The sequence below is a fragment of the Xiphophorus maculatus genome, chromosome 1 (assembly GCF_002775205.1).
Source record: "Xiphophorus maculatus strain JP 163 A chromosome 1, X_maculatus-5.0-male, whole genome shotgun sequence".
NCBI classification, from domain to species: domain Eukaryota; kingdom Metazoa; phylum Chordata; class Actinopteri; order Cyprinodontiformes; family Poeciliidae; genus Xiphophorus; species Xiphophorus maculatus.
In genome coordinates, this window is record NC_036443.1 from 4,204,476 (window position 1) to 4,229,464 (window position 24,989).

General features: G+C 39.1%; 3 protein-coding genes across 7 annotated transcripts in view; 2 read left to right on the plus strand and 1 right to left on the minus strand.

Moving 5' to 3' along the window:
• Nucleotides 1-1,083: 1,083 nt before the first annotated feature.
• LOC102220434 (troponin C, skeletal muscle-like) lies at nucleotides 1,084-5,228 on the plus strand. The gene is made up of 6 exons (XM_005806207.3): nucleotides 1,084-1,197; nucleotides 2,074-2,125; nucleotides 3,024-3,167; nucleotides 3,471-3,585; nucleotides 3,685-3,821; nucleotides 4,672-5,228. The coding sequence occupies exons 1-6, from the start codon at nucleotides 1,195-1,197 to the stop codon at nucleotides 4,701-4,703; spliced, it is 483 nt and encodes a 160-aa protein (XP_005806264.1). The 5' UTR covers nucleotides 1,084-1,194; the 3' UTR covers nucleotides 4,704-5,228.
• Nucleotides 5,229-6,431: 1,203 nt separating this feature from the next.
• taf13 (TATA-box binding protein associated factor 13) lies at nucleotides 6,432-7,219 on the minus strand. The gene is made up of 2 exons (XM_014471478.2): nucleotides 7,117-7,219; nucleotides 6,432-7,040 (listed from the first exon to the last, which is right to left on the minus strand). The coding sequence occupies exon 2, from the start codon at nucleotides 7,036-7,038 to the stop codon at nucleotides 6,661-6,663; it is 378 nt and encodes a 125-aa protein (XP_014326964.1). The 5' UTR covers nucleotides 7,039-7,040; nucleotides 7,117-7,219; the 3' UTR covers nucleotides 6,432-6,660.
• A 639-nt stretch (nucleotides 7,220-7,858) lies between these two features.
• Nucleotides 7,859-24,989, plus strand: part of slc35c2 (solute carrier family 35 member C2) — a 43,166-nt gene continuing 26,035 nt past the window's right edge. The window contains exons 1-12 of one of the 5 annotated variants that reach the window (XM_023333238.1): nucleotides 8,036-8,113; nucleotides 8,769-8,961; nucleotides 9,070-9,220; nucleotides 10,014-10,077; nucleotides 10,164-10,236; nucleotides 11,437-11,605; nucleotides 11,731-11,814; nucleotides 12,331-12,506; nucleotides 13,854-14,041; nucleotides 21,560-21,621; nucleotides 22,793-22,897; nucleotides 23,558-23,701. In XM_023333238.1, the coding sequence (XP_023189006.1) occupies nucleotides 8,851-8,961; nucleotides 9,070-9,220; nucleotides 10,014-10,077; nucleotides 10,164-10,236; nucleotides 11,437-11,605; nucleotides 11,731-11,814; nucleotides 12,331-12,506; nucleotides 13,854-14,041; nucleotides 21,560-21,621; nucleotides 22,793-22,897; nucleotides 23,558-23,701 (1,327 nt within the window). In that variant the 5' untranslated portion in view covers nucleotides 8,036-8,113; nucleotides 8,769-8,850. Of the gene's footprint in view, nucleotides 8,114-8,768; nucleotides 8,962-9,069; nucleotides 9,221-10,013; nucleotides 10,078-10,163; nucleotides 10,237-11,436; nucleotides 11,606-11,730; nucleotides 11,815-12,330; nucleotides 12,507-13,853; nucleotides 14,042-14,455; nucleotides 15,829-16,629; nucleotides 17,193-21,510; nucleotides 21,622-22,792; nucleotides 22,898-23,557; nucleotides 23,702-24,989 lie in introns of those variants that run through there. The other 4 variants (XM_014471477.2, XM_023333219.1, XM_014471476.2 and 1 more) reach the window with 4 other exon arrangements.

Consider the following 24,989-nt stretch of genomic DNA (forward strand, 5'->3'; position numbering starts at 1 on the left):
TAACCTTCTTTTTCTCACACATGACTGTAGCTGGTCTCACAAAGTCTCACGAAATTCAAGCCCCATCTACTTTGTCTCCACTTTCAACCCAATCAAACCCTCCCTGCTGCACAATTACCTTGATGTACATTAAGGTAATTGTTGTACATTTATTTAATACCTCTGAGGCATCATATCTGATTAGAATACAATCTGATGACTTTCGCTCACAAACAGGTCTCCCAACGCGGAGACCAAAGTCTCAGCCGCTGGCAGAGGCATAAAACAGGCAGTCACAACGCGGATGAGTCAAAGCTGGTCTTCCTCGGTGTTTATAGCCTGCATTACCCTCGGCCCCCACACTACCTCTGAAAAACCCTCCCCTGCCATCTTCTCTGCCCAACTTCTCAATATCCTCCTGTACTGAATGTGAAGTCGTCCCCCCACCACCACCTCCACCACCCAGGAGCTGAAGCCAAACTTGGAGCATCAAATTGGGTTTCTCACCCCTTGGATGTAACCGGTGGGGGGCTCTATCTCTCTGCACCCCTGTTCAACTGAAAATCTATCAGCTATGCAAGGCATCCTGGCCCCTGCACACGTTGAACGTTCATCATCACAAAACCAACAACCCACTTCGGTCAAATGAAGACCTCCACCTCCCTTGTTGACCCTCATGTGTTTACAAGGCCTGACCGGAAACCCCAGCTGATCAGAGCTCTGCTATTTTTTAGTCATCACATTAAACCTGTTGCCAAGATCATCGGGATCCACAAGTTTAAAATGCAAAGCCCAGTTACTGTTCTAATAGAATCCCTTCAGTTTGTCTTTGCTCCATCAACTCTTATCAGCATCGTGCTGGGATGTGATCCCTCCTGCGTCTCCTCAGATTCCGACATTCCTCTGTTTTCCCTCGATTTCAGAATTGCTAAAAAGGCCTCCTTTGTTCCGAGCTCCGTCGCTTCATGTACCTACAGCGTCAGTCTCCAAGGAGTGATTGGCCTAGCCCTGGCCCCCCAGAACCCTAAAAGTTCAGGATACTAAATCTGGAATCCTGTGAGATCCAGTGGGCGGGGCCTGGCCGCCCCCGTTTAAAGTGAGTCTGAACCTTGTCTTGATGTCTAGTCTCTCTGTTGGGGTGCACACGGGTTGACCACTCCTTTGGGCTTTTCTGTTCACGTCGGATAATTGGAGGGGAAAGCATAATCCACAAACATGGTAAGAGAAATTTGTTGCGTAAATGACCATTCTACGGTGTTCAGTGTTTATCGGTGAACCAGGTATTTAATTAGCCATGAGTCATATTGAATTTCTGTAGTAATGATGGAATAAGTAAAAAGATCCTTTGGCTGAGATGCGCAGATGCACCTTTTTGCTTTTGGCTTCCAGTAGATGTTTACCTGTTCTTTTGATTATTTTTTTTTCTTTTGCACATAGAATTTAGAATTTTAAACTTGCTAATTTGGATAATCTGTGCGACGTTTTGATCGCCTTCTTAAAATACAGATTGATTTTTGGTCTCAACAGGTTAGTCTCCTGCAAATTTACTCCTAATGCTGAACATTGCATGCTGATGAGGAGCAGGATGGAGTGTCAGCTGAGAAAGTGCAGATTCTGCTTAGGAGTCAGATTCCAGGGGATTGGATGTCTCCGGGCCATATACAGGGAGTGTAATGTGTTGAGCCTGAAATAGCTGGACTAACTTTCAACAGGCTCCATAAAGTCCTTTTGAGACCGGGGCATTTATGATGCACCATGTGACCCATAGAAGCAAGCTTGACAACAGTGTCAAACGTAACCTGAAATAAATCCCTCAAACTGACGAGAGCTGAAATTTCATCTCTACAGTAGTTTTTTACCCAAAGAATTCTTACTTTTCACTAAAACTCTACACATATGGCTGCTATTGTTTGTATTTTAAGCATTTTTTTTTTCTCTCTCAATCGATTATCTGGTGTCAAAAAATGCTAATTTGTCAAAGCAGACTCTGACAATCCCCTCCACTGCTGTGGACCGAAGCACAATTCAGCTGAACACAGATTTATAGGGTTCAGTAATGAAGTCTGGAGTGAAGTGACCCCTGTTTTCTTGCAGACTGACGCGCAACAAGAGGCCCGCTCCTATCTGAGCGAGGAAATGCTGGCTGGTGAGTACACTGATAAAACAGGCTAGAAATTAGTCCCAAAAAAAATAAAGCTGGTGTGACAATTGGGATCTTTGTTTAAATGAGTTAGATTCCAACAAATTGTTGCAATAATGCCTATTTAGCTAAATAAATCTAGGATCAGTTACTCATCAAAACAAACAAACAAAAAAAATAAGAATTTAAGCATAAAACATCAGTGAAATAGTGATAGGTTTTCAAAGTCAATTCAAGTTAGGTGAGATGTAAACCTCGACAATCACAGTTTTCTGGGAACAACTAAATGTCTCAGGGGTTAAGAAAGCTCTGCTAAGCAATCGAGTTAGCATTAGCACTTTAGCCAGATTCAAACTTTACACTTCCTCCAACACAAACCTTCTCTACCACAAATCTAACAATAGTTCCTTATGTTTTTACAACGTCTAAGATGTTGTCTTGTCAAAAAATGTTAGGTGGGATTTGTTACAAAAAGAAAGTAGCTAATGTTGTTTAACTGATGTTAAACACTGAATAAAATACTGGGCTGAACATTGAATTGTTCCAAAGCTGATGTTTTAAATAAACTGCAAAGTCTCTCTTCATTATTGCTTCACATCATTAGTACAGGTGTAGGTCAGAAGTAGCCCATAGTGCATAAAATTTCAAGGCAGACAAATGAGGAGGGGCTTTTGCCCATTCAATTGAACACAAAAAACAGCAGTTAATCAATATGTTGCCATAGCAATATGCAATGTTTCTGATTTTTTTTTAAAAAACAGATTGTTTTTTTCTTCTCTCACATCATCATGTCCAACTTTGGTGATGTGATGCTTAGAAGTTATAATCACACAACTTAATTAATGTCTATTAGCCAAATTCTGCGCCCAGATCCCACAATTCTTTCCATATTGATTGCCTCCAGAGTTCAAAGCCGCCTTCGACCTGTTCGACACCGACGGTGGCGGCGACATCAGCACCAAGGAGTTGGGTACCGTGATGAGGATGCTGGGCCAGAACCCGACAAGAGAAGAGTTGGATGAAATCATCGAGGAGGTCGATGAGGATGGTGAGCAAAACGCGCAACTGTTTTACTTTTACGCACAAAAAGCGTCGCACTGCCATTAGCCACTTGGCAAACAGATAAACAGAAGTTGCTGTTAGATGTTTTTGACGTGGGTGTTTCTAAATTTCAGCTTGACTCTGTAATGCATCATTGAATATTTTTAAAATCTTTTTCTAATTCGGAATTCAAGTGTGTCCAGATGTAGTCCAACAGAGCTCACGACGTCTAACCAGTCATTTCGGGGTTTTAGCCTTCTTCTTCCTTTTCTTCTTCTTCTTCTTTGTTTTTGTTTTTGCCAACCTTCAGGCAGCGGCAGCATCGACTTCGAGGAGTTCTTGGTCATGATGGTGAGGCTGCTCAAGGAGGACGAGGCCGGCAAGAGCGAGGAAGAGTTGGCAGAGTGCTTCCGTGTGTTCGACAAGTGCGTCCACTGCGCGGCTGGAGTTTGGATCAGAGCCTGGTTTGCAGATGCCTTCTCTTTTATGCTTATGCTTCCGTGTTTTCTCGCGCGTTCCTGCAGGAACGGTGACGGATACATCGACAGAGACGAGTTCGCCCTGATCATCCGCAGCAGCGGGGAAACCATCACAGACGATGAAATTGATGAGCTGTTGAAGGACGGAGACAAGAACTCCGATGGCATGCTGGACTTTGACGGTACGCGGAAGATGGGAGAGATGCGTAAACATGAAATACTCCTTGTGGAGAAGTTGATATTGATCTTGGAACAACTAGATTTGAAAAGAAACAAAATAATAACAATAAACTGCCTGCAGACGTTTTGTTCTTTTACATCATTTTTGAAATTTGCAAGATTAACTTTCTGCTCCAATCCATTGACCATCACTTGACTTACAGATTCTTGCTACACTATAAAAACTAATTGTTAAAAATAACCCAATTTGCGGTACACATAACTGCTATTTTGAGTTTGGTAACAAAATAACCAATTTGGGTTATTTTGGTAACGCAGTTGTGGTTAAAACATGGCGGTTGGTTGCAAAAATGAAATCTAAGTTAGATTACACATCTTACATTAAAGGGGTTTATGCTTGCTTCTTTTCTCGCAAGATGCTTTTTCTCACTAGGAGTTTTTATGCCAGAACATTTCCCTTTATTTAAGTGTTTCCGTCCTTCATTGTCAGTAAGATATATCTTATGTTATTGTCAACATAACAATGTTGGGCCAAACAATAGAAAACATGAAAAATAAGTGATTTGTGGATGGGTTCAGTCTTTATCTGCTGGCACATGAAGCAATGCAGAAGCACAAACAAGAATTAAGTAATACAAAACACAGGACTGAACCAATATTGAATTAAAACAGCTAAAACAAATGTTATTGTTGAATCACCTGTAAGTGGGCCTAAATGTAGCTCCTTAGCTTGTTCTAGCTGCATAGCGGAAACACAGAATTTGGGTTAAATGAATAAACCTGCAGCTTTTGGACTTCAACTGTTGCTGATCCTGTTGGGTAAAATTTCCTGTCTAATCTCTTTTTTTCCAGAATTCCTCAAGATGATGGAGAATGTGCAGTAAAACAAATAGGACTCAATGGACATTCCTCCAACCTCCTGTGAAAACCCCTTTCTGAATAAATCTGCACCACGTTCTACCCTCACCTCTATTTCACTGACTCACGAAAAAAAAAAAAAAAAGCACTCAAAGACACATTGTCCACCTGGTTCAACTGCCTCCTTCTCCATCCTTGCAGACATCCTCAACAGACAGCCAGGACACCTCGCTTTGGAGCGGGAGTCGCTAGCTGAGCTACATTAATCCCTGACTTGCTGATAGACGCAGACAGTTTGCCATATTTGCTGTGCTGATGCTGTATCCTGTGAGTGGACAGCATGGCCGCAGTGAGGAAATTGTCTCCAAACACCATCTGCATGCATGGCGAGCCCCCCCTTCTCTCTCCTCTCTGCTGGTGAAGCTGTGATCTAGATCTAGTCTAGAGAGATAGGCAGCCTGTTACCTGCTGCATAGACCAAGGACTTCAAACACTTTACTGTACAAAGAAGTAACTTGCTTGAACAGAATAAATGAACTAACACATGCTCACTGGTAGTTGGTCTGTCATATTTATGGTCTGTGTAAAAAAACAACAACTTTGTTTTGAGGAATTTAAATAAAATCTTTTTTTGTTTCTTTACTTTTGTCAGTTTCAGAATTTGTGCTCTTCCCAGCGTACACCGGCTGAAATAATTTAACGGTGTCATGAGTGCAGAAGTTCAGGTTCAGTGTTTGCTAATTGAGTTTAATGTCTATTATTCCTGGCTGTGACCAGACGGGTTAATCTCGGACTACTTTGAACTCTTTAAGCATAGAAATTGATTTTTTTTATTTTATTTACTTTTTCAATGTCACTTTTCACAGCATGGGTCAGCAGAAACATCTTCTACACCGAAGTCTGTTTTTTCTTTTTCAGTTTGAATGGAAGCCAGCACTGAATAAGATTAAATACAATTAATTGTAATTAATTAATTGTTGTGTTGTTTCCTAAACCCCGAGTGCCCCAAACACTGACAATAAAAATCTGTCCAGGTTGTGGTTTGGAACGCTTCAATTCCACTACAAACCCCAAATTTAGTATGTTTTTTCTCCCCAACCGTAGAAAAACATGGCGACAAAAACAAGAACTGATAGTCACGCGTTCTTTTTTAGGACTTTAAAGTGGAGAGCAGAATTCATGGTTTCATCACTTATAGCAAACCATTCAAGTACTGAAACAGCAACGCAGTTGCAGATCGTCAAAATACTATCACCATACTTAATGTTAGTTTTTCTAAAAAAAAAAAAAAAAAAAAAAAACAGAATTCAAGATGAAATTTTGTTTTACTCCAGCTATAACAGGCCATATGACTTCAAAAAAAAGAAGAAATTCCCAAAAGTGGTTTTGATCTCGTCGCCTGCAAAGATTTGAAATCTTGTATTCATTTTTCTTTCCAGGGAATCATATTAAGCCCTGCAACATTAGCACCAAAATATACATTCATGTGTCTAAGATGTGCATTTTCATATATGTGCCACACCTAATGTGGTATGCTGACCTACAGCAATAATAAATGAGCAAAAGTCTTCATTTAGAACTGTTGTAGGTCAGCATACCACATAATGTGCAACACATAGAGAAATAAGCACAGACCGCAAATACACATATTTTTGGCACCAATGGAACCCTAAACATGGCTCCTATCAACTCCTGTCTTGGGAACCAGTGTTAAGAGTACTGACTGTGTGGATCGGTCATTTATAAAAGTACATAAAAAAGAACAAGTAATTTACTTTATTCAAACTGTTTCAGACAATCTTATGAAATATATGAGAGATTTTGGCATTGCGTATTGATCTATGATACTAAGCCACTGAGAAATAGAGGAAGTCAAGTTGAAAAAATAAAAAAACAGACTCATGCAATATTTAAGTTTATATATATAATTAAACGAATATTGTAATCAGATGTATCAGCAGTATGTGTCCACATGTGTGTGTATTAAGAGCCATAATTGGCTTCGTCGAAAGCTTTCCGGGCTCTCTTCAGCTCCTCGTTCATGGTCAGCAAATCTTTGACGCGGGCAAATTTTCTGGGATCTTTGCGGATCAGAAAAACTATGTCTTCCACCTGGACGCGGCCCTGCCGCCCGATGGACATGGCTTTGTGGGTCATCTCCGTGATGAACTCGATCACCAGGTCCTCCAGGATGTCCACGGACTCTGTGTACGGGTTCTGGTCGTCACCGAAGCCGTACATCATGCAGCGGAGTTCCTTAGAGAAGAGCCGTTTCCTTCTGCCGTGGCCAGCGGCGTCCAGCCCGCCGGAGCCGTCCTCCAGCTCCTCCTCGAAGCCCGGCTCGTCCTCCTCCTCCGCCATTACTGTAGAAATAAACACAAATATAATTAAAGTCAATTCAACTTTATAAAAACGTAACAAAAAAAGGACATCTCTTACACAGCTGCCTTGTTCAACTGAAGCGCGAGACAACAATAGCCCGGAGAGCGTCTGAATTTCTACTTCCTGTTTGTGTATCGTGGGCTACTTGTAAACAGATTATCAGTGCACTATCGCCACCTGTCGGACTGGAGTGCAGCAGGACATAAACTTGAAAAATCTTTGAGTTTTGCAACTGGTATATCATTGAAATAAATCCATTCATTCATTTTTTACACCCTTGTCCCTAGTGGGGAAGCAGGGGTGCCGGTGCCTATCTCCAGGGAGACATCACAGCGTTCAAATAAATTAATAATTTTAATAATTTACATTGACATAGTAGGGAATCAGTATCTGAACCTAGAGTCAATCAGAATCCAGAGACCACAAATAGGTTAATAGGGTAGGAAGAGCTTTTATTGTATCTGCAGTACAATAAATTCTCACATCAAAGAAGGGATAAAGTATCAGTTTATATTGGTGAATTAATTCCCTTCTTTAGTGGTGTTAATGTGGGCAGAAAGATTTAAGCTTTAGTCTGTTGCTCACTCTCAGTCAAGGCAGGATGTTGTAATAGAAATCCTATGTACAACAAAACTCTGGGTCACGTTACAGAAAATAACAAATAAATGAATATAGAATCAATAAAACAATTAATTAAAAAATAGATGGTCTATAAACAAGGTTGGACAACAGTTAAGATCTGTTTAAAGTGAACAGCCAGAGTGTTTTGAGCTGTGACGTAAGTAGTGGGAGAAAATCTATATTCCTAATGACTGGAGGAAGTGAGTTTCAGAGCCGAGGAGACCAGTGTACGTTTCATAAAGAGGAACACTACAGTTTAGTTGAGCTACTTCGTAGTTATTCAGTTGAACAGCTTCATATTTGTTTCCATTCTGGTTCACATTCCAGTTCAGAAGGGGGCGGTAATGCACACTTTTGCACACCGTTTGCCAAGCGCTATTTAATCTAAGAAGAAGAAGAAAAAAACAACAGACATGTAGTCGCACAACAGATGGTAAGTGCTGTTGAACTGTCATTTTTCAACCTGCTGTCGGCGCTCATAATACGTGAGCACATGTTCTTTTAATAGAAAACTGTGTCCGAGTGCCTAACCAAGTACTAAAGCATTCAGTCTGTCTAACAGCTGTTAACACAAACTCTGGTAAAAATGAGTTGGGAAATGAACTGGGTCCGCATCATTTACACGCCGGCGCATCCTCTGGATGTCCCGCTCTGTTCCAGAGCGAGCGCGTCGTACTCATAATATTGTTTTTATGGTTAATGTAAACACAAGATTGGCATTTCAAAACCAACATCAGAATGATGTCTGAAGGCAGTGAATCCACGGTCCATCTCTGGGTTTTAACAAGAAAATTATCTCTGAATATGCCTTCAGTGTATGAGTCCGTCTGTCTGTCCAGTTTGTTACCGGCGCCCCTCTGAGTTGCTAAATCTCATAATTGAAGAGTCTGGGGTAACTTCGACAAAAGGTTCGCTTTGAGAAAGGAAATCCTCCTCTATCGCTCAACTTTTTTTGGCCTGGTCCTGCGCCGGCGGACTGTAAAGGAGTGGGCCTGCCGTGATTGACAGACAGCTGGCGCTAACATTATCACTAACTGTGAACTTTCAGTACTGCTTCACTCTTTTCCCCTAATTTTCTCCAAACCCAGGTTGTCCCGGTCACAGCGAACAGTAATGGGCGGGTCCAGAGTTTGTTTGAAGACGGTGGTCTGTCTTCGTTAGCGGTTCCGTATGGCGTGGCCGGTCCAGTTTCTCTTCCGGGGCCTTCGCACTGTCGGATTGGTTCTCCTCTACTATGTCTTCTCCATAGGCATCACCTTCTATAACAAATGGCTGATGAAAGTAAGAACCTCCATGCGACTTGTGTTTGTTGTTGCTAGACTGGATCTCAGAATTTCTCGGGGACTGGGAGGCATTCTAGTTTATTCCGTCTGCTTCTGTTTTCCTCAGGGCTTCCACTATCCCTTGTTCATGACGCTGGTTCATCTTGGGGTCAATTTCTGTCTGTCAGCTCTGACGCGGCGGGTTATGCAGTGCTGGACGGGGAAGCCCCGCATCATTCTGACCTGGGAAGACTACCTCCGTAAAGTGGCTCCAACAGGCAAGCTCTTGTCACTTTTGGACTCTGAAATGTTTTGACTGTCAATTCTGAGAGCCAGGGGTTGAAGGCCAGGTCTTATCATGTTTACTGATGTTTTTTTTTTCCCTCTTCAATAATTATATGACTAAAATCTAAATTGCTAAGTTTCATCACACATTTAAACATGGAAGTATCAGCTGATGTGACACCGATCGTATCTACCTGAGCAAAGGTCTGAAAATCAGCAGCTGTTCCCTTTTCTCTGCTGTGATAGAGGGCTGACTGACAGACCCGCCCACTTGCTCACGCAGTTAACAAGTCACCCCACTGTTACCAACTTACCATCTTTGTCGCTATATTGTCTTGCAAAACAAATCTGTAATGGCCAAAATCGAAATGGCTTTTTTTTTTTAAAAAGGCAGCCTTAAGCATTTTTCAGGCACACAGTGTTGTTTTCTCTCTCAGTCAAGTAACTGTTACCTTCAGCTGGTATAAAAATGCTGACTTACGAGAAATTTGACAGTGTAATTTGGCGCCTTGAAGTTTCCCTCTGTCTCTTTAAGAATCTTCTCCAATTTTCGACTCTCTGCCTTCAGCATATCAACACAGCAATGCTTCTCATCATGCTGTTTACAAGCATCCTTGGAGTGATGGTCTGAGAATTATTTATTAGAAAATCATGTTCCATTCCTGTATATTCCCTCTATGTCCAGTGTAATAGTATCGGTTTCGTGGCCATGCACACTGTATGTACATGAAGTGCATTTGACTTGTAATTTTACAAAAGTAGTGAACATGTTCATCTTCTCTGCAGCCTTGGCAACAGCACTGGATATAGGGCTTTCCAACTGGAGCTTCCTCTTCATCAGCATTAGTTTGTAAGTTAAAGGAGATGAGCATCACAGCTTTGTCACCTGAACTGTTGTAATGTCCCATCCTGACGTCTGTTTCTTTACGGCTGAAGGTACACCATGACCAAGTCCTCAGCAGTGCTGTTCATTCTCTTTTTCTCCCTTGTGTTCAAACTAGAGGAGCCGGTGAGCAAAGATTATTTGAATTTGAAAGAGATTCAAATTATTTTGACCTTAAGTGGCCTAACATGAACAAAGAATAATGTCTTTTAACAGGAGGAAAAATGTTTCATTCTTTATCTCTTTTGTACTGTCTGTAAGTAGCTGCACAATTTGAAGTAAATGGTGTGACATTTGGGTTATTTAGGGCTGATTTTGTTCCTCTAATGTATCGACTTGTGGAATAAAATCACTGGATGACTAAAGTTTTCAGTCTGGTACTACTGTACCAACCTGAAGCAAAAAGTATGGCGCTAAATTGGGACCACATAGTTTGTACAAAAACAAAAAAGACAAAATTGAAACTGAAATAAAAAACTTAAAAAAATCCTTTGAAAATGAAAATTAGATTTTAAACTGTAATAATCATAATAATAAAAGTTCAAAACTACTTTTCATAATCAAGTTTTGTTTTCCTTTCAGTTTCCGATTCATTTATTTTCCTGTGGAGTTCCATACATTTTCGGGTCCCACAGTTTCTGAATGCAACAGCGTTGACTGTTTTGTCCGGCCACAGTGTTGCACTGTCAGTCATGATTCCACGTCATCTGAGGCCCCACCCACATGCCACACAGAGCCAGAAGTCGGAAACTTAGAGGGAGGTGGGGTGGGGGGGAGGGGGGACCTTGTCTGAAAAGTACTTTTGTACTTTTTTTTTCTTCGGGTTTACATCTTTGTCTCAGTTTTAAAAAAAAAAGTTAACTAATTGCATGGCCCTAGTTTAGCTCCATAAAACGCTCTCTCCTGCAGTCTCCTGTTTCAGGAAATCCTTTACAAATCCCACAATACAGTACTAGAGTTTTCTTGCATTCAAATTTGACAATGAGCAGTGGGAAGACTGTTAGAAACCATTAGAAAACATTTTAATGGTCCCAGAAATCTTCCATAATGTTGGAATAATTTTCCCTCAAATGTCTCCTTTAGTTTTGGGATTTTACAGTTTCTTCCTTTAAGAAGTGTCTGTTTCAAAATGTTACCTGTTTTTCTCCTTTTAGTGCTTATTACATCAAACAGATGCTCTATTATTCTGTTAGTGCAGAATAATAACTGAGTCTTCTTTTTACTGAAAAATGGAAGTCTGAGAATCTCCTTAACACTTTTCCAACACACAGAAATTCCAATCTCACCACAGCGTCTGTCTGCTCCTTCTTTCCCATTTTTAACCAGAACCCCTTCCTGATCCTCGTGGTCCTGCTGATCTCCAGCGGACTCTTTATGTTTACATTTGAGTCGACTCAGTTCAACATGGAGGGCTTCATCATGGTGCTGTTGGCCTCCTTCATCGGGGGAATCCGCTGGACCCTCACTCAGGTCCTCATGCAGAAAGCGGAGCTGGGTCGGTCTTGAGTCATTTTCAGTATGAAACTGTTGTGTATTTAGTTTTGGAGGTGGACTGCGTCACTGTTGAATTTTAAAAACACAAAGTCAGCTGAGCTTGTTTGATATTTTGTTCTTTTTCAGGTCTTCAGAATCCCATCGATGCCATGTACCACCTCCAGCCTCTCATGTTTCTTGGACTTTTCCCCCTTTTTCTCTACAATGAAGGTGAGTATAGTCAAAGCTACAGTATATAACTTTTATCAATAATCTATTTCTTTCACCTATTTGTTAGAACTGTCACTATGTAACAGGAGACCGATTGGTAAGCAAGACCTCTCATACCATATTTACTTAACTTCTCCAGCAGTATATTGTGATCAATTGTATCAAAAGCTTATTTTTTAATCTACAAAATAATGTTTCTTGTCTGTTCTGGCTGACATTTCTTCAAGCATATCCATACTGCAATTTTTTATTTTATTTTTTACAAAACACATTCTGCTGCTTACTACATAAAATGTTATGTTTATTGATAAATTGATCCAATGTGGTAACAAATAATGTCTTTAAAATGTTTTGAAAACTAATTTAGTGTTTTGATATATTCTGAGCCATGATCCTTGTTCTTTCTGATAATATAGTTTGAAGAACAACCAATCCTTCCATTAGCTACATATCTTGATCTGATAAGTATTGTAGTGTGTCCACCATCTTTGTCTTGTTTCTGTCCTCTCTCTGCAGCGCTGAGCCTGAGTGCTTCGGAGAAGTTATTCCGGGTGACGGAGCTCTCTCCACTCCTCTATTCCCTCGTGATGCTGAGCGTAGGCGGCACGCTGGCCTTCGGGTTGGGCTTTTCTGAGTTTCTCCTCGTCTCCAAGACCTCCGGCCTCACATTGTCGATATCAGGAATCTTTAAGGTCAGGGTGCTTGAAATCCTTGAAAATGTTTGAATTTCAATTAGGTGTTCTCAAGGTTTGGAACTTGCTTCATTTCTGTGTAGATCCTTGAAAATGACTGATATTCAAACTGTGAACAGTTTTGTAATAAAGTGGAGTCTAACATTTGATTAAAAGCCTAAATCTGGAAAATGTTATTTACGGTTTATAAAAATAAACCTTTTGATGTAATTTTTCATTGCCTGAAATTAAATCAGACTAAACTTTTCTTGTTTTAAGTTGGATAGAATCATTAAAATTATTTCTATTTGCTAAATGCCAGAAAACTTAGCAAGAAAATTTATTTTCTTTAGTTTTCTTTTTTTTAAAACGTTCTGTGTATGTTGTGGTTTACAATTTAATTTGAGAATGAAGGTAATTTAACTTAACATAATTTGTTGGGATTGTCTTAATGTAGTGAATATTCTTTACTCCTAATGGCTCAGTGACGTATTGATCTGTGTAATGATCAATAGGTTTAATGCATTAAATGTTATTCAACAATGTTTAATACAATAAACAACATTAATATTGGGAGTTGTTTTTGTTAAATTAGTGTTACGTTCTCAGATTGACAGTGTATGCATGTGAGCGAAACATTTTAAGATGTAAAATGTTGTTGCATTTTAGTTTAACTCGTATGAAAGAGGATTAGAGCCATTGGGGAAAAAAGAATTTAGACGTTAATTTCAGAATGCAGACTGTTTTTCTCAGAATTCTGATTATTGTAAGAATTATTTTCTTTCTTTCTTTTCCTCTTCCATAACCTCATGCCTGCTCTAAAATGTAAATACTACCACAAGATATTAATAACAGGAATAAATGTAAAAATATCAAGTAATAGTGAATTGAAGCTGTTTTTTTTTTTCTTTTATAGTTCATTTGTCTTGTTTTTATTTCCAAAGTGGTGTTGGAAAAGTTTGAAAACTTACTTTAAAAATGCTGAAGCGTTTGAATTGAACCTTGTAAGGTACTTTGTGTACAATGTGCATTTTTTTTTTTAATTTCTTCCACAGTGGTATTTCCAAAGAAGTCCCATCAGTCAATGCTCAGCTGTTAGCTTTAGTGTGAAATGTTCACTGTGAACCTTTCTGGAACAGTTTATCTGTCAGTCGTCCAGATGAATTAAAACCTGGCCAACATGCTTAATCCAAATACTGTAACTTTAGGATTAACATTCCTGACTGGAGCTTTAATGTTTAATAGTGCATCCATCTGTCAAAGTAACCCAACGTTGCTGTTTTCTCTTGTTCTTCTGACCTACTGTGGTTTCTGGTCTTCCAGCTGTAATCTAACCCATTTGAACTTGTCGCTTGGTGTTTCCTGTAGGAGGTATGTACGCTGGTTTTGGCAGCATCTCTGATGGGAGACAGAATGAGCAATCTGAACTGGCTGGGGTTCGCAGTGTGCCTCTGTGGGATTTCTTTACACGTGGGACTCAAAACATACTATTCCAAAAGTAAGTATATAAAAGACGCTACCTTCCATGCCTGGCTTCCGAGAACGTTGCTGGTCCAGTCTGATGTTTCCTTCTGCACCCCCTCCTGCAACCCTGCAGACTCAATGATCCATGGCATCTCCTAGATTTTAATTTAATGTCCATTTTTAATGTCTGAAACTATTCTGATGATCATCTACAAAATGTACTGAGCTTTAAAGCTGTCGCTTCTATATGCAAATTTCATGCAGGTCATGGTTTTATTAGGATCTTATTAGTCCAACTAGGAAACACCGTCAAGTGTTTTATTCCTGTAATCCAGTGGAGATTTTTCCATTTGTTATTGAGATCAGAAAGTTTTGCAACATACCATTCTTTTAATGAAATAAAGATTAAAAAAGGAATTTTTTTATTCAAAAATTGATGCCCCTTTTACATTGTTTTACATTTTATGAAATGCGTCTAACCCGTGTTTTTTTCCCCCCCCCATCAGATAAGGTTCCTTCTGTTCGGCAGCTCAGCAGTAAAAGTTCAGAGCTTCAGTTGCCATTACTTTGGCAGAACGGAGATAAATGTGAGGATTCGGCTGCTGATGACTATAACGATGAAGAGGAGGAGCAAGAAATCTCACTGCATTGACAAAACCCCACTCGGACCCAGCTCATTCCTTAACCTTTAGAGAAGCTCTTCCAGCTTCTTCGTTTCAGTTTTCTTCTATCTGAAGGGCTTCAGTGTGACACAAAACCTCTGTTAGTTTTTTTGTTTTATTTTTAGTTGTTTTTTGTTGTTGTTGCTTCCTTAGCTATGCATTTCTCTCTGGACTTAAAACGCAACAAAAAAATAAATATTTTGATATTAAATTGTAGCAAGTACAGTCAAATATTATGAATTTATAATGTCTGACAGGTAAGAGACAGTGTTATATCTTTACAGCAATGTTCTGACGCATCAAATGAGGGGGGGGGGTTCCTTATCCATCAGCCATATTGGAGATGTCTTCAATGTTAATCTGATAGTTATTGGAGAATTATTTTGGACAAAAAAAAACATTTTTCCCTAAAAAAAAAAAAAGTTAATGTGTAACATAAATCTACCAATTCTGAAAAATATTCCTATTAATTCTGGCCAATACCAGTTTCTGGTTCCAATTTTCACATATTCAGTGTTTTTTGTTTTGTTTTGGGGGTTTTTTAAGGGCTGTAATGAATAAGATAAAAAAGAAAATTGCAGGTTCTTTGAGGTGAGATTTTTGAATCCAACAGAAAATGACTAACTTACATAATCATCTCCATTTTATGCGTTGTATCATAAAGTTGTCAACCTTTTTCAGATGAATAGGGTTAAGAAGATCCTGTGTGTGTGTTTAAAAGAATAGTGCTCATAGTTTTTAGTTCTGATGTACTTTATGGATGGGAGGAAAAATTATTTTTCATTATTCCACTTGATGATTAAGAGAAAGTTAGCCATTTTATGTCTGGCCATTTATTGTTGCATTAATTTTAATACTTTCCATAGGGCTTGACATTAAGCAGCTGTCAGATGTCATAGACCTAAATATCATTTCATAGTGTTTATCATGATACTGGATACAGGTTAAATGATCATACTGTGACCAATATTTAAAACGCTCTGCCTGTAAATTTAAAGCTTGGTTCAATGTTGGTTAGGTTACTAACATTTTCCAGGCTTTTATTTATATTTCAAAGCTATGTGCCTTATGAGCTATTTTTGCTAATGAGTATGTCAGTGATTTGCAGAGCTATTTATGAAAAGATTTTGATGTGTATTATTTTCAGTAAAAGGAGACTAATGATAAGGGTGTAAAATGTAATTTTATTGAAATTTTTAATAAATTTGTTTCAGTCATTTGCTTCTGTGACTCAACATTCAACTGGTCCGTAATGGAGAAGAGGGAGAAGGGCCCATTTCTTCTTCAAGAGGACGGTTTCAAGTATCTGGGCGCCATGTTCAGTGATCAAGTGGGGGCTGCATGGATGGATAAGCTGCAGCAATTTGACTGATGGACTAAGTCTATCATGGTGAAGGACAAGGCAATATATGCAAGATCATAGTTAAAGCTGCTCCTCCATCATTATCTCCAACCAAATCATGAAATAATTGGATCTTCCCATCAGGTGAAGTGGTTAGATTGGGGGGTTCCAGGCTGAAAAACATGGACTTACAGACATTTGCTATAACTGCATAAAAATCTTAAACTGTTTAGTTGAAAGTAAAATTTTAGTTTTAGGCAGGGTAGGATAGACAAAGCACATAAATGCCCAGGTCCAACGATTCTGCAGTGAAATTCTTGTCTTCTGGCATTTACTTTTCTCTGAATAACCACTTTTCTCACTTCCTGTAACAGGTTGCTGTGTTGCAACATAAATGTGTAAGTTGAGATTTACTTCCACATATTTTTGCATCTACGCAAGTGGCTTTTGTTTGACCTAAGAAACCCTGTTTGTTTGTTCGTTGCTGTTGGCATTAAGTTTCAGTTGGGTCAGTACAGCAATTAAACAAATAAAAATGACAAAAACAAGCATGTGCCTTATTTTTTTTTTAAAAGATTTTTGCGACCCTAGTGGCCTTTATCCACCAGTAGTTGGACAGAAAGAAGGGGAAAATCTCCCAAGGGTGGGAATCGAACCAGGGTCAAACACTGTGACGACTGAACTCTCCAAGTGGTGCGCGTGCTCCACCGCTGAGCCGTGTGATTATCAGAATTACTGATACTTTGTTACCGAACCTGCGGCGTCAGCAAGCAAAGTAAAAAGGTTTGGAGCAGAGCCGCGTTTTGAAACCTGGTTTAGACGTTCTGGGCTGACTTTCTCTGACTTTTTAAAACATTCTTTGGAGAGCCACTCCCATGGCGGAGCGGAGCGGCGCAGCAGGACGACCCAGCTCCGTCTCCAGTTCGGACACGAGGAGAGCTCGTTTCCAGGTTCCAGGTTTTGTGGAACCGTTTTGACATCCCCTCCAGTGGAATGCGGTTTGGAGAGTTTTTGACGGAATAAGCTGGAATTCGTCGACCGGGCCAGGTAAGACATCACCTGGCAGCTCCCCGAACAAAGAGCTTCTAAGATGGTGGGACACCTTTATTTTTTCCCGGACCTTTTTTTAGCTTCTACCGTCTGTTGAAGAGAAGGAAACACCTGAACGGACACCTGCGTGACCGGACAACACCTGAGCTGTAAGGTGAATCCTAGTGGCCTAACCTCGCGTAGCTTCAGGTCAGTTGCCTTTTATGTTTTAATTGTCTACATTGAGCGACATTATTTACGTAAGCAGCAGGCTTACGTAAATAATAAATAATAAAGTGCTTATTGTTGTTTAAGCTTCAGAGATGAACTAAAATTTATGCTAAGTTGATTTTCATGTAAAACTTGTCTTAGGTTAACTGGGCCGTGTTTGTCACTTAAAATCCTTAAATGAATGTAAAATTGCATGCATTTGGACTGGAGTTTTAAATAGACCCTTTTTTTTAAGTGTGTACTTTTGTCCACCCAGTTAGATTCTCAAAGTAAAGGTATGGTTTTTTTTTTAAATTATAACTTTTTAAATATATCCAACTACTATGAACATACTGTTTCCTGTCAAGAAACCAGTTTGAGCTTTTTTAAAGGTTTTCCCCATAAACTTTTCTTAAAGCTTCTGAATAATTTTTCTGTGGGAAAATCTATTTTTTTTTATTTTTATCATGACTTCCTTTTGCTGACCGTTCTCAGAAGATTTCTTGGAGATTAGTAATTGAGCAAAATCTTTCAAGCGTTACAAAGGCCTTTAAGCTCCAGGAAAGAACTGGTGTTTAGTCTACTCAGATAGTAGGCCCATGTGCTTTGCAGACGAATCTTATCACATCTTGTCACAAAGTATTTTATTATTCTAAAATGCAGTAGAATTCCAAATTGGAAGGAAAATTATAGCTGCTTTTTAAAACGTTGTGAAATGTGGCATACAGTTGTGTTCAGTCTGACACTAAATAAAACCCAATTCAGTTGTCTGGCTTCAGAAGTCTTTATGTACTAATGAACCTCCATCAATACGCAACTCTTCTCTGAAGGCCTCAGAGGTTTGATGGAGAACAGTAGTGAACAAACAGCACAACCAAGACCAGGGAACACAGCAGGCAGATCAGAGAAAAGATGGAGATCGCTCAAGTCTTGATATGCCACCATGTATCCTGAGGGAAATGGTTGTACAGGGTAATGTGCAGTGTAACCTTGAGCTATGAATCTGCACCGACTACAGAGTTATTATGGGACTGCTGTCTGCTTCACTTATTGTTCACTTATTACTCTCTTATGGCTTGGGGTTTTGCCATATAATCTATCCCATCCTAAGCTTTGCCAGAGCTTTCTCTCTGCTATCTCTGCTAGTTGTTCTCCAAGGTTCAAGTCTGTTTCTAAAACCATGTGCTAAGATGATAAAAAAAAAAATCAAGACAAAGACTAAAACAGTAGAAACTTTCCCCAGTAGCATATCACCCACAGCCACTACAGCTTTGCTTTAGTTTATTTCTCTCGCACTTAAATTCCCAACTTAAGTGCCAAAGAGAAAGTTCTTTATCATTTTCCTCTCATCTCTCCATTTCGCAGTACCTGGTGTATGTGTTATCACATAAAATCCAAAGTAAAATGTGTTGAAGTTTGTAAAATAAATACAAATTTAAAAAAATTAAAAATTTGTATTGACTCTGCTCACAAGCCTGGAATTATTTTTTGCAATCTGCGGCATGATCCTGGGTCAGTGAAAGGTCATCACAGTTTTTCAGCTTGAGTTTACTACACAGTGCTATTATTCACAGAAAACAATCACCAGCAATTCTGAACCCGTTCTGTAAAGGTCGCCTGCCTACAACTGCTTTCATTTGACTTCGCTCAGGCTTTTATGAAACTATAAACTCTCTAATCCTCCCAACACTGGTTAGATTTCAAGATCTTGAGTGACGTTTTTTAATAACTGAATTTTGGCAAAATCATCATATTTAGGCAAGACTCGCAAATGAAAGTTCACAGGAGTGTTGACAGCAGGCTTGTTGTATTGTTAGAAATCGGCCCACTGAGAAGGAGGCGTGGAAGCTTCATGGGCACTAAAAGTCCTGAGCGTTTGTCCTGTGTGTTATTAGCTGTCTGAGGTTTCAGGGTATGTGATGGGGCAAGCACTGACAAATCTGTAGTCTGAATCCTTTCAAGTAGAGTTCCCATGGGAAAAGCTGACGAGTTGGTTTTTATCCAGGAAGCGGCTGATGAGGAAGAACATTTTTGTAAAATTCAAATAACAATGGTAGGAAAAAAGCTTGGGGCATTCCTATTTTATATATTTTGCTTCCAAGATGTTAGACTTTTTCATTTTAATTTTTTTAGAATATTTCAAAGCGATCTTGATCAGTACGTCCTTTTCTAAGACATTTTCGTTGAACTTTTTCTCCCATTATCGAAGCAATTTTGGAGGAATGTATTTTTTGTCCCTTATGTTATGACATGTGACTCATCAGGCTACTAAGTCTAAACCCAGACAGTTTGATATTCACACCTAATAAACTTTACAAAGTTATTTGATGCAACTTAGCAAAGAACCCATTTTAATTCAGTTAATTTGAAAAAAATTTTTTTGAACCCAAAGGGAAATTAAATGTCATCCAAGTATTTTCAAGACTCGTTGTGGATGGTGATGCTGTGGACAGGAACGATTTCTGGTAGCAGTCTGTCTTGCAATGAATATGAAAAAGCCTCTGACTGAAGACTGTTACTGTATGACTGCTTATAACTGTTACAACTTAACTTAGAAATGAGTTAAAAAGTCACACAAAAAAAAATTAATTAATGTAGTTCCTAAAGACAGTCAAGTCAACATAATAAAAGTCATAGCAATAGCTTTTATTAAGTGTATTGAACTTGGCGGCTAAAGTTCATACAACTTAAGTGAGTCAAAGCAACAAGGAATCAAGTTGAGTCAACAATTTATTTATTTATTTTTTTACTGCGTAATGGCTCAATATCTGGGCTGCAGAGATGATATTTGTCCTGGATGACACCATCAGCTGTTGGCAAGCACTTCTAATTTATCTCATTTGATTTTGCTGCTCCTGTTTAAGTCTCTGTCCTTCCAGCTGCACATTATCCAAACCAGAGGGATAAACCAACTGTCCAAAAAAACCCAACAATGTCTCAACTTAAAAATAAAAATATACAAAAAGAAAAAATCTCAGTTAACACAACAGAGCTACTCCAATATTCTACCACCATAAGCGGAGTAATTATAGAATGCGATTCTTAAGTGTCTTTCAGGTTACGTGTCAGTGCTTTGAAAGGTTTTTTCTGTTTTCTGAAGACACGACCATTCAATGCTGCTCATTGCTGTACGAGGTTTCTAGTAATAAAATGCATCTTTTGTTTGAAAGGAGTCCATTTTCATTTTTTAGGACAGCACTGTTCAGGTACTACAAGTAAAAATGAGTGAGAAATCGGCCAAAGTCCAAAGAAAGATCTGTTAATAAAAATCACTCTGAATATTGTAAGTCTTCGTTGGAAGTAATGTATTATAAAAAATGAAGGGTGGCTTAAAAGATTTTCACAGTATAGAGTGCAGTAAGGCAGCACAGAGATCCATAAACAGGGATGTGTGAAGCTATAGGAAGGATGTTTACATCGGAGTCTGTGGCTTCTAAAAGATCATTAAAACCTAACGGGCAATTTGAGTCGTGTAGATGGCCTACATTCCAGACCAGACCACCTCAAAAATGTTATGTGCTTCTAAAAAGAACATTACTAAGTGTCACCTTCTCCAGACCTTCTGTGATCCAGGTTACAATCTGTGAGGAAAGTTGCAAAGCTGCACAATTTTAGTGGTTCGACAACCTGAAGAAACACCAACAGTGCAACCACAAGGCTGAAAAGAATCTGCATAAAAACTTACTTTTTTTTACCTCCTGTTTAACTGCAGATAGCATACACCTACTGTATGTCATTTTCATCATCAGCTCATAGTGCAATCAACTAAAAGCTATAAAATAACACCATCTTTTATTTTTAGAATTTTACTTTATAAGGACACATTGAAATTAACTTCAGGACCTGAACTTTTTAAAAATCTAACTTCAGATGTACACAGTCAGAATTCATTGTCATTACTCATTAAAGAAAGATGACGTTTCTGTATTTAAAAAAGGTTAAAAGCAATGATTGATCAACTGGACCGCCTCTATTAAAGCAGGAGTTTTGGGAGTTTGTTGGCCCAGAGCAATACAGGTGTAAACACAGGAATTTGAACGACTGATTAAGTTTTACAAAAACAAATGTCAGGCTTTTGTTGTTTTGAAGGATGAAATTTGGGCATGTTCTTTAAAAATGGAAGAAAGAGAAAAAGCAGAGGAGAAAATGAATGAATAATGAAAAATCATTTGCTCCACAGAGAGAGATGGAGAAGTGCAGACTAATATTTCTTTAAATGATTGTCTGGGCGTCTGGAAATAAAATGGAAGAAGAGGCCAAAATGAAAACAAAATAGACTATAAGTCAACTTTGAACATTTATTATTTTATTGTTTCAGGCCCCATCATGTCTTCTCACCTCCTTGCATCCAGACCATCGTCTCTAAGGTCAATGCTGTGTTTCCTGCTCAGTGTCTTCTTGCTGCTGTCCTCAGGAGTTCATGGCCAGGGTAATATGTTTTGATCCTTTAAAGTTACAAGAAAGTCTAGAAATTTTGATTCCATTTTTAAGTAAATGTACCAATTTTAAGATATATTTCTGTGTTTAACTGCTTTTTTGTCTGTGGAAACTCTGGAGATGATTGTGCAAAGAAGAATTCTTTAAAAAATCAAGAAGATTATGGACAACCCTGACCATTCTCTTCATGAGACCTTCTTTGGAAAACAGTGTCTTCAGTCAGAGGCTTCTTCAAATTTGCTGTAGTACAGGCAGCTACAAGAGATCTGTCCTGCCAACAGTTTTCACTATCTACAATAACTCTTTGAAGAATTTGAATTAATATGAGTCAGAACAACATTTAATTTCCCTTTGGGATCAATGAAGCATTTTTGAAATTTGAATTTGAAATTTCCAAACAGGTTTTTGTAAGTCACAAAATAAGAGATGAGGTTTAAATCTTAAATCAGAGCACAGATGCTGTTTTCTTCTGCATGTCTGGAAATGCTATTGTTATTAGAGGCTCTCTTTGAATCCTTGACCCTTTCTCTGCAAAGACCCATCAGATCCCCCGTGGCCCTGCCCCCTTGACCATGGATGAAGACAGTCTGCGTAAATCCGAGTCAGAAAAGGAGCTGTTATGTGCTGGAGGTTCACAGATCAGCTGTAAACAGTCTGCTGGGATTCACCATGCTCATGTTTGCTCTCTTCTGTCTTCCTTGTTTCCGCTCCCCCCCCCCCCTCTATTACACCACTACATGTTACATTCAGCACCCTGTCATACTGTAACTGAGAGACGCTGCTCTGACATGCCCTTTGACCCTCCTGGCGTCCTGTTCCTGTTTCTGCTGCAGTCCAGAGGACAGGGCTTGCTTTGACTGATGGGGGGCAGCTGGAGATGAGGACGTATAGAGGGCAGGACGACAGGGACATGAAAGACACCACTTGTTGGGAAACCCCTGCTGGAAATTATGCAGATGAAGTCAGAACAAGAGAGGGATTTGATTTGTGTAGGAGGAAGTGAGAGGGGCTAGACCGCCATGGGAGAGCGAGAGGAACCAAGATAGCATCCCAGTTTGAGCCTTTGATCTTAAAAGAAATCCTGAATAATCACCTCAACAACAGACAGAGATCCTTTTTAAATCCTAAATGTTGATCTTTTCAAAATCTTTGTTACCGCCAAGGTCGTCTGAAGCTGACCGTTCTGTCTGAGGACCGATTGCAGATGAAGTGGAAAGAGGCTGATGGTCCCGTTCAAGGATACAAAGTTCGGGTCAGAACAATGTCAGGTGAGAATATTTTCCAAGCTCTGCTAAACTGGTGAAAGCTATAACTTCTAAGATTCACTAATAAATATATTAGTCTATAAACAGTGTTGGAATGACCCCTGCTTTATGTTCAGGGTGAAGGATGTTGGACTATCAAAAGTCCAAGCCTTTCTCATCAAAGCATAGCAAAGACTTTAGCCTGTAACCTAAGAAATGTTGGTGGCATTAACTAACTCACTCACTCTTTGGTTTCCTAGCAACAAACTGTTGAGAAATTTGTGCAGCTACAGTTTCATGTTTCACCAACATGCCTCATAGGCTAACTGCTTAAAAATAAATAACCGTGTGAATTGAAAACTACGAATAAAACAGGAAAGGTCACGTTTGGCAGTATTTCAGATATTTAAAACATAAAACTAATCAATCATTATCAATATTGACAATTATCGATATCAACTAATCTAAAAGGCTTATATTGTGATACATTTTCGGCCATATCGTCCAGCCTTTTGTTGGTCTGTTCCATTAAATACAACAAATTACACTGAAATTTGTGACAATGTGACAGAAGATAAAAACATTCAAGAGACATTAATAGTTCTGTGAGGAACTGAGCAGCTTTCACCGTGGATTGAAAGGACAGCAGAATACAGATTGATGAGTCATTCATTTTCTTTCTAGAAGAGCAGCAACCAGAGCTGATGCTGACCACCACCCGAGGCCGGGCAACAGTGGCGGGACTGGACTCCAGTCAGGAATACTCCCTCCAAGTCTTCGTTCTGAACGGGACGACGGAGAAGCTTCTGGCAAAAAGGCGATTCACTTGTAAGAAACTCAGCATCAACTATGGATTAAATTACAGGACATATTTATTTAGGACCAGCTTTTGAAACATTTTAAATAATTTAATAGGATATAATATGTCTAGTTTGAGAGTAGGTCGATTTCATCATACTTTGCTTAAGTTTTAGAACTTTTCTCTTAAAGTTAAGCAAATGTCATTTGCTCATCCTTTAGCTAATTATCTGCTCTACCAAGTGTTGAGCTTTTAGTTCTCTGGCAATCACCTTCATCACTTGAGTTTAATTGCTGTCTTTTGTCTGAATGTTTCACAAGTCAGAAAGCAATTATTCGAATGAACCTTGAAAGGTTTGACATTAGTGGTTAGGTTGTGGACAGAAAATAAGGGGTGCACTGACTGCAGTTTTAATATCGGTGGATAATATTGGCTTCACATGTAAAAATCACATTTTGTTTTCTTCTTTTCATACGTTTTTGTCATGACCTTAAGAAACTTAAACATCTGCAGGCCAGTTAGGATGAAAAACAGTGGAAGAAACTCTGGAAATACAGCTTGTTCCATGGTAATTCTGCTAATGTCAAAAAAACACAATTTCGCAAATGCAGTGTTTCCATTAAACAAGAAGCGCAATTAAAATATCGCGTGAATAAGTTTGTTCACGTGATTAGACAGTAAGCAATATGCAGCCCCACCATCCTCCTACCACTTCCTGTCGTCTTTTTCATCTTTTCTGTAGTAGCATACTACAGAAAAGACCACACAAGTCACTGACCATGTGACTCAAGTGATGCAAAAAAAAAGAAATTCCATTTCAGTTTTGTGAACCACGAATACACAGTCTCACTCTCAGTAAGTATAAACACATTTTGATTACAGACACTCCCTTAAATTGATTTTAAAGCTGCTTCATACACTATAATGAGTTTAGTGTCTCCTAGATTGTGAATTATCCATCCTGGACAACCCAAACTCAGCCTTAATGATGGCCTTTGGCATACACTGTGACAGAATTAGTAGGGTTGGAAGATATTTTAAGGATTAGGGTAAGTGTGACAGATAGAAACTCTACTGTCTTCTTTTACCATCTACAGAAGTAAAATTGATCCCGATCTGAGGTACACGCCGGCTGATTTCCTCCTGATTTGTGAATGCCTTTCATATTGTATGTTTTTAGTGAACCTGATGGATTCCTGTCCTGGGGTGTAGCGTACCCTTCAGGTACTTACAAAACACGCAGCTGATAGCAGGTTTCTGTGATGACTTGAGCGTGTTCAGGCACATTACAAAGAAAACACCTTGACTTGGAAATTT

Excerpts from the sequence above, each read along its gene's own strand:
- LOC102220434 (XM_005806207.3), top strand. Across the intron at positions 3,586-3,684 it reads TGCTTCCGTGTGTTCGACAA|GAACGGTGACGGATACATCG; the intron begins GTGCGTCCACTG and ends GCGTTCCTGCAG. Across the intron at positions 3,822-4,671 it reads TGGCATGCTGGACTTTGACG|AATTCCTCAAGATGATGGAG; the intron begins GTACGCGGAAGA and ends CTTTTTTTCCAG.
- taf13 (XM_014471478.2), bottom strand. The coding sequence starts at position 7,038 with ATGGCGGAGGAGGAGGACGAGCCGGGCTTCGAGGAGGAGCTGGAGGAC.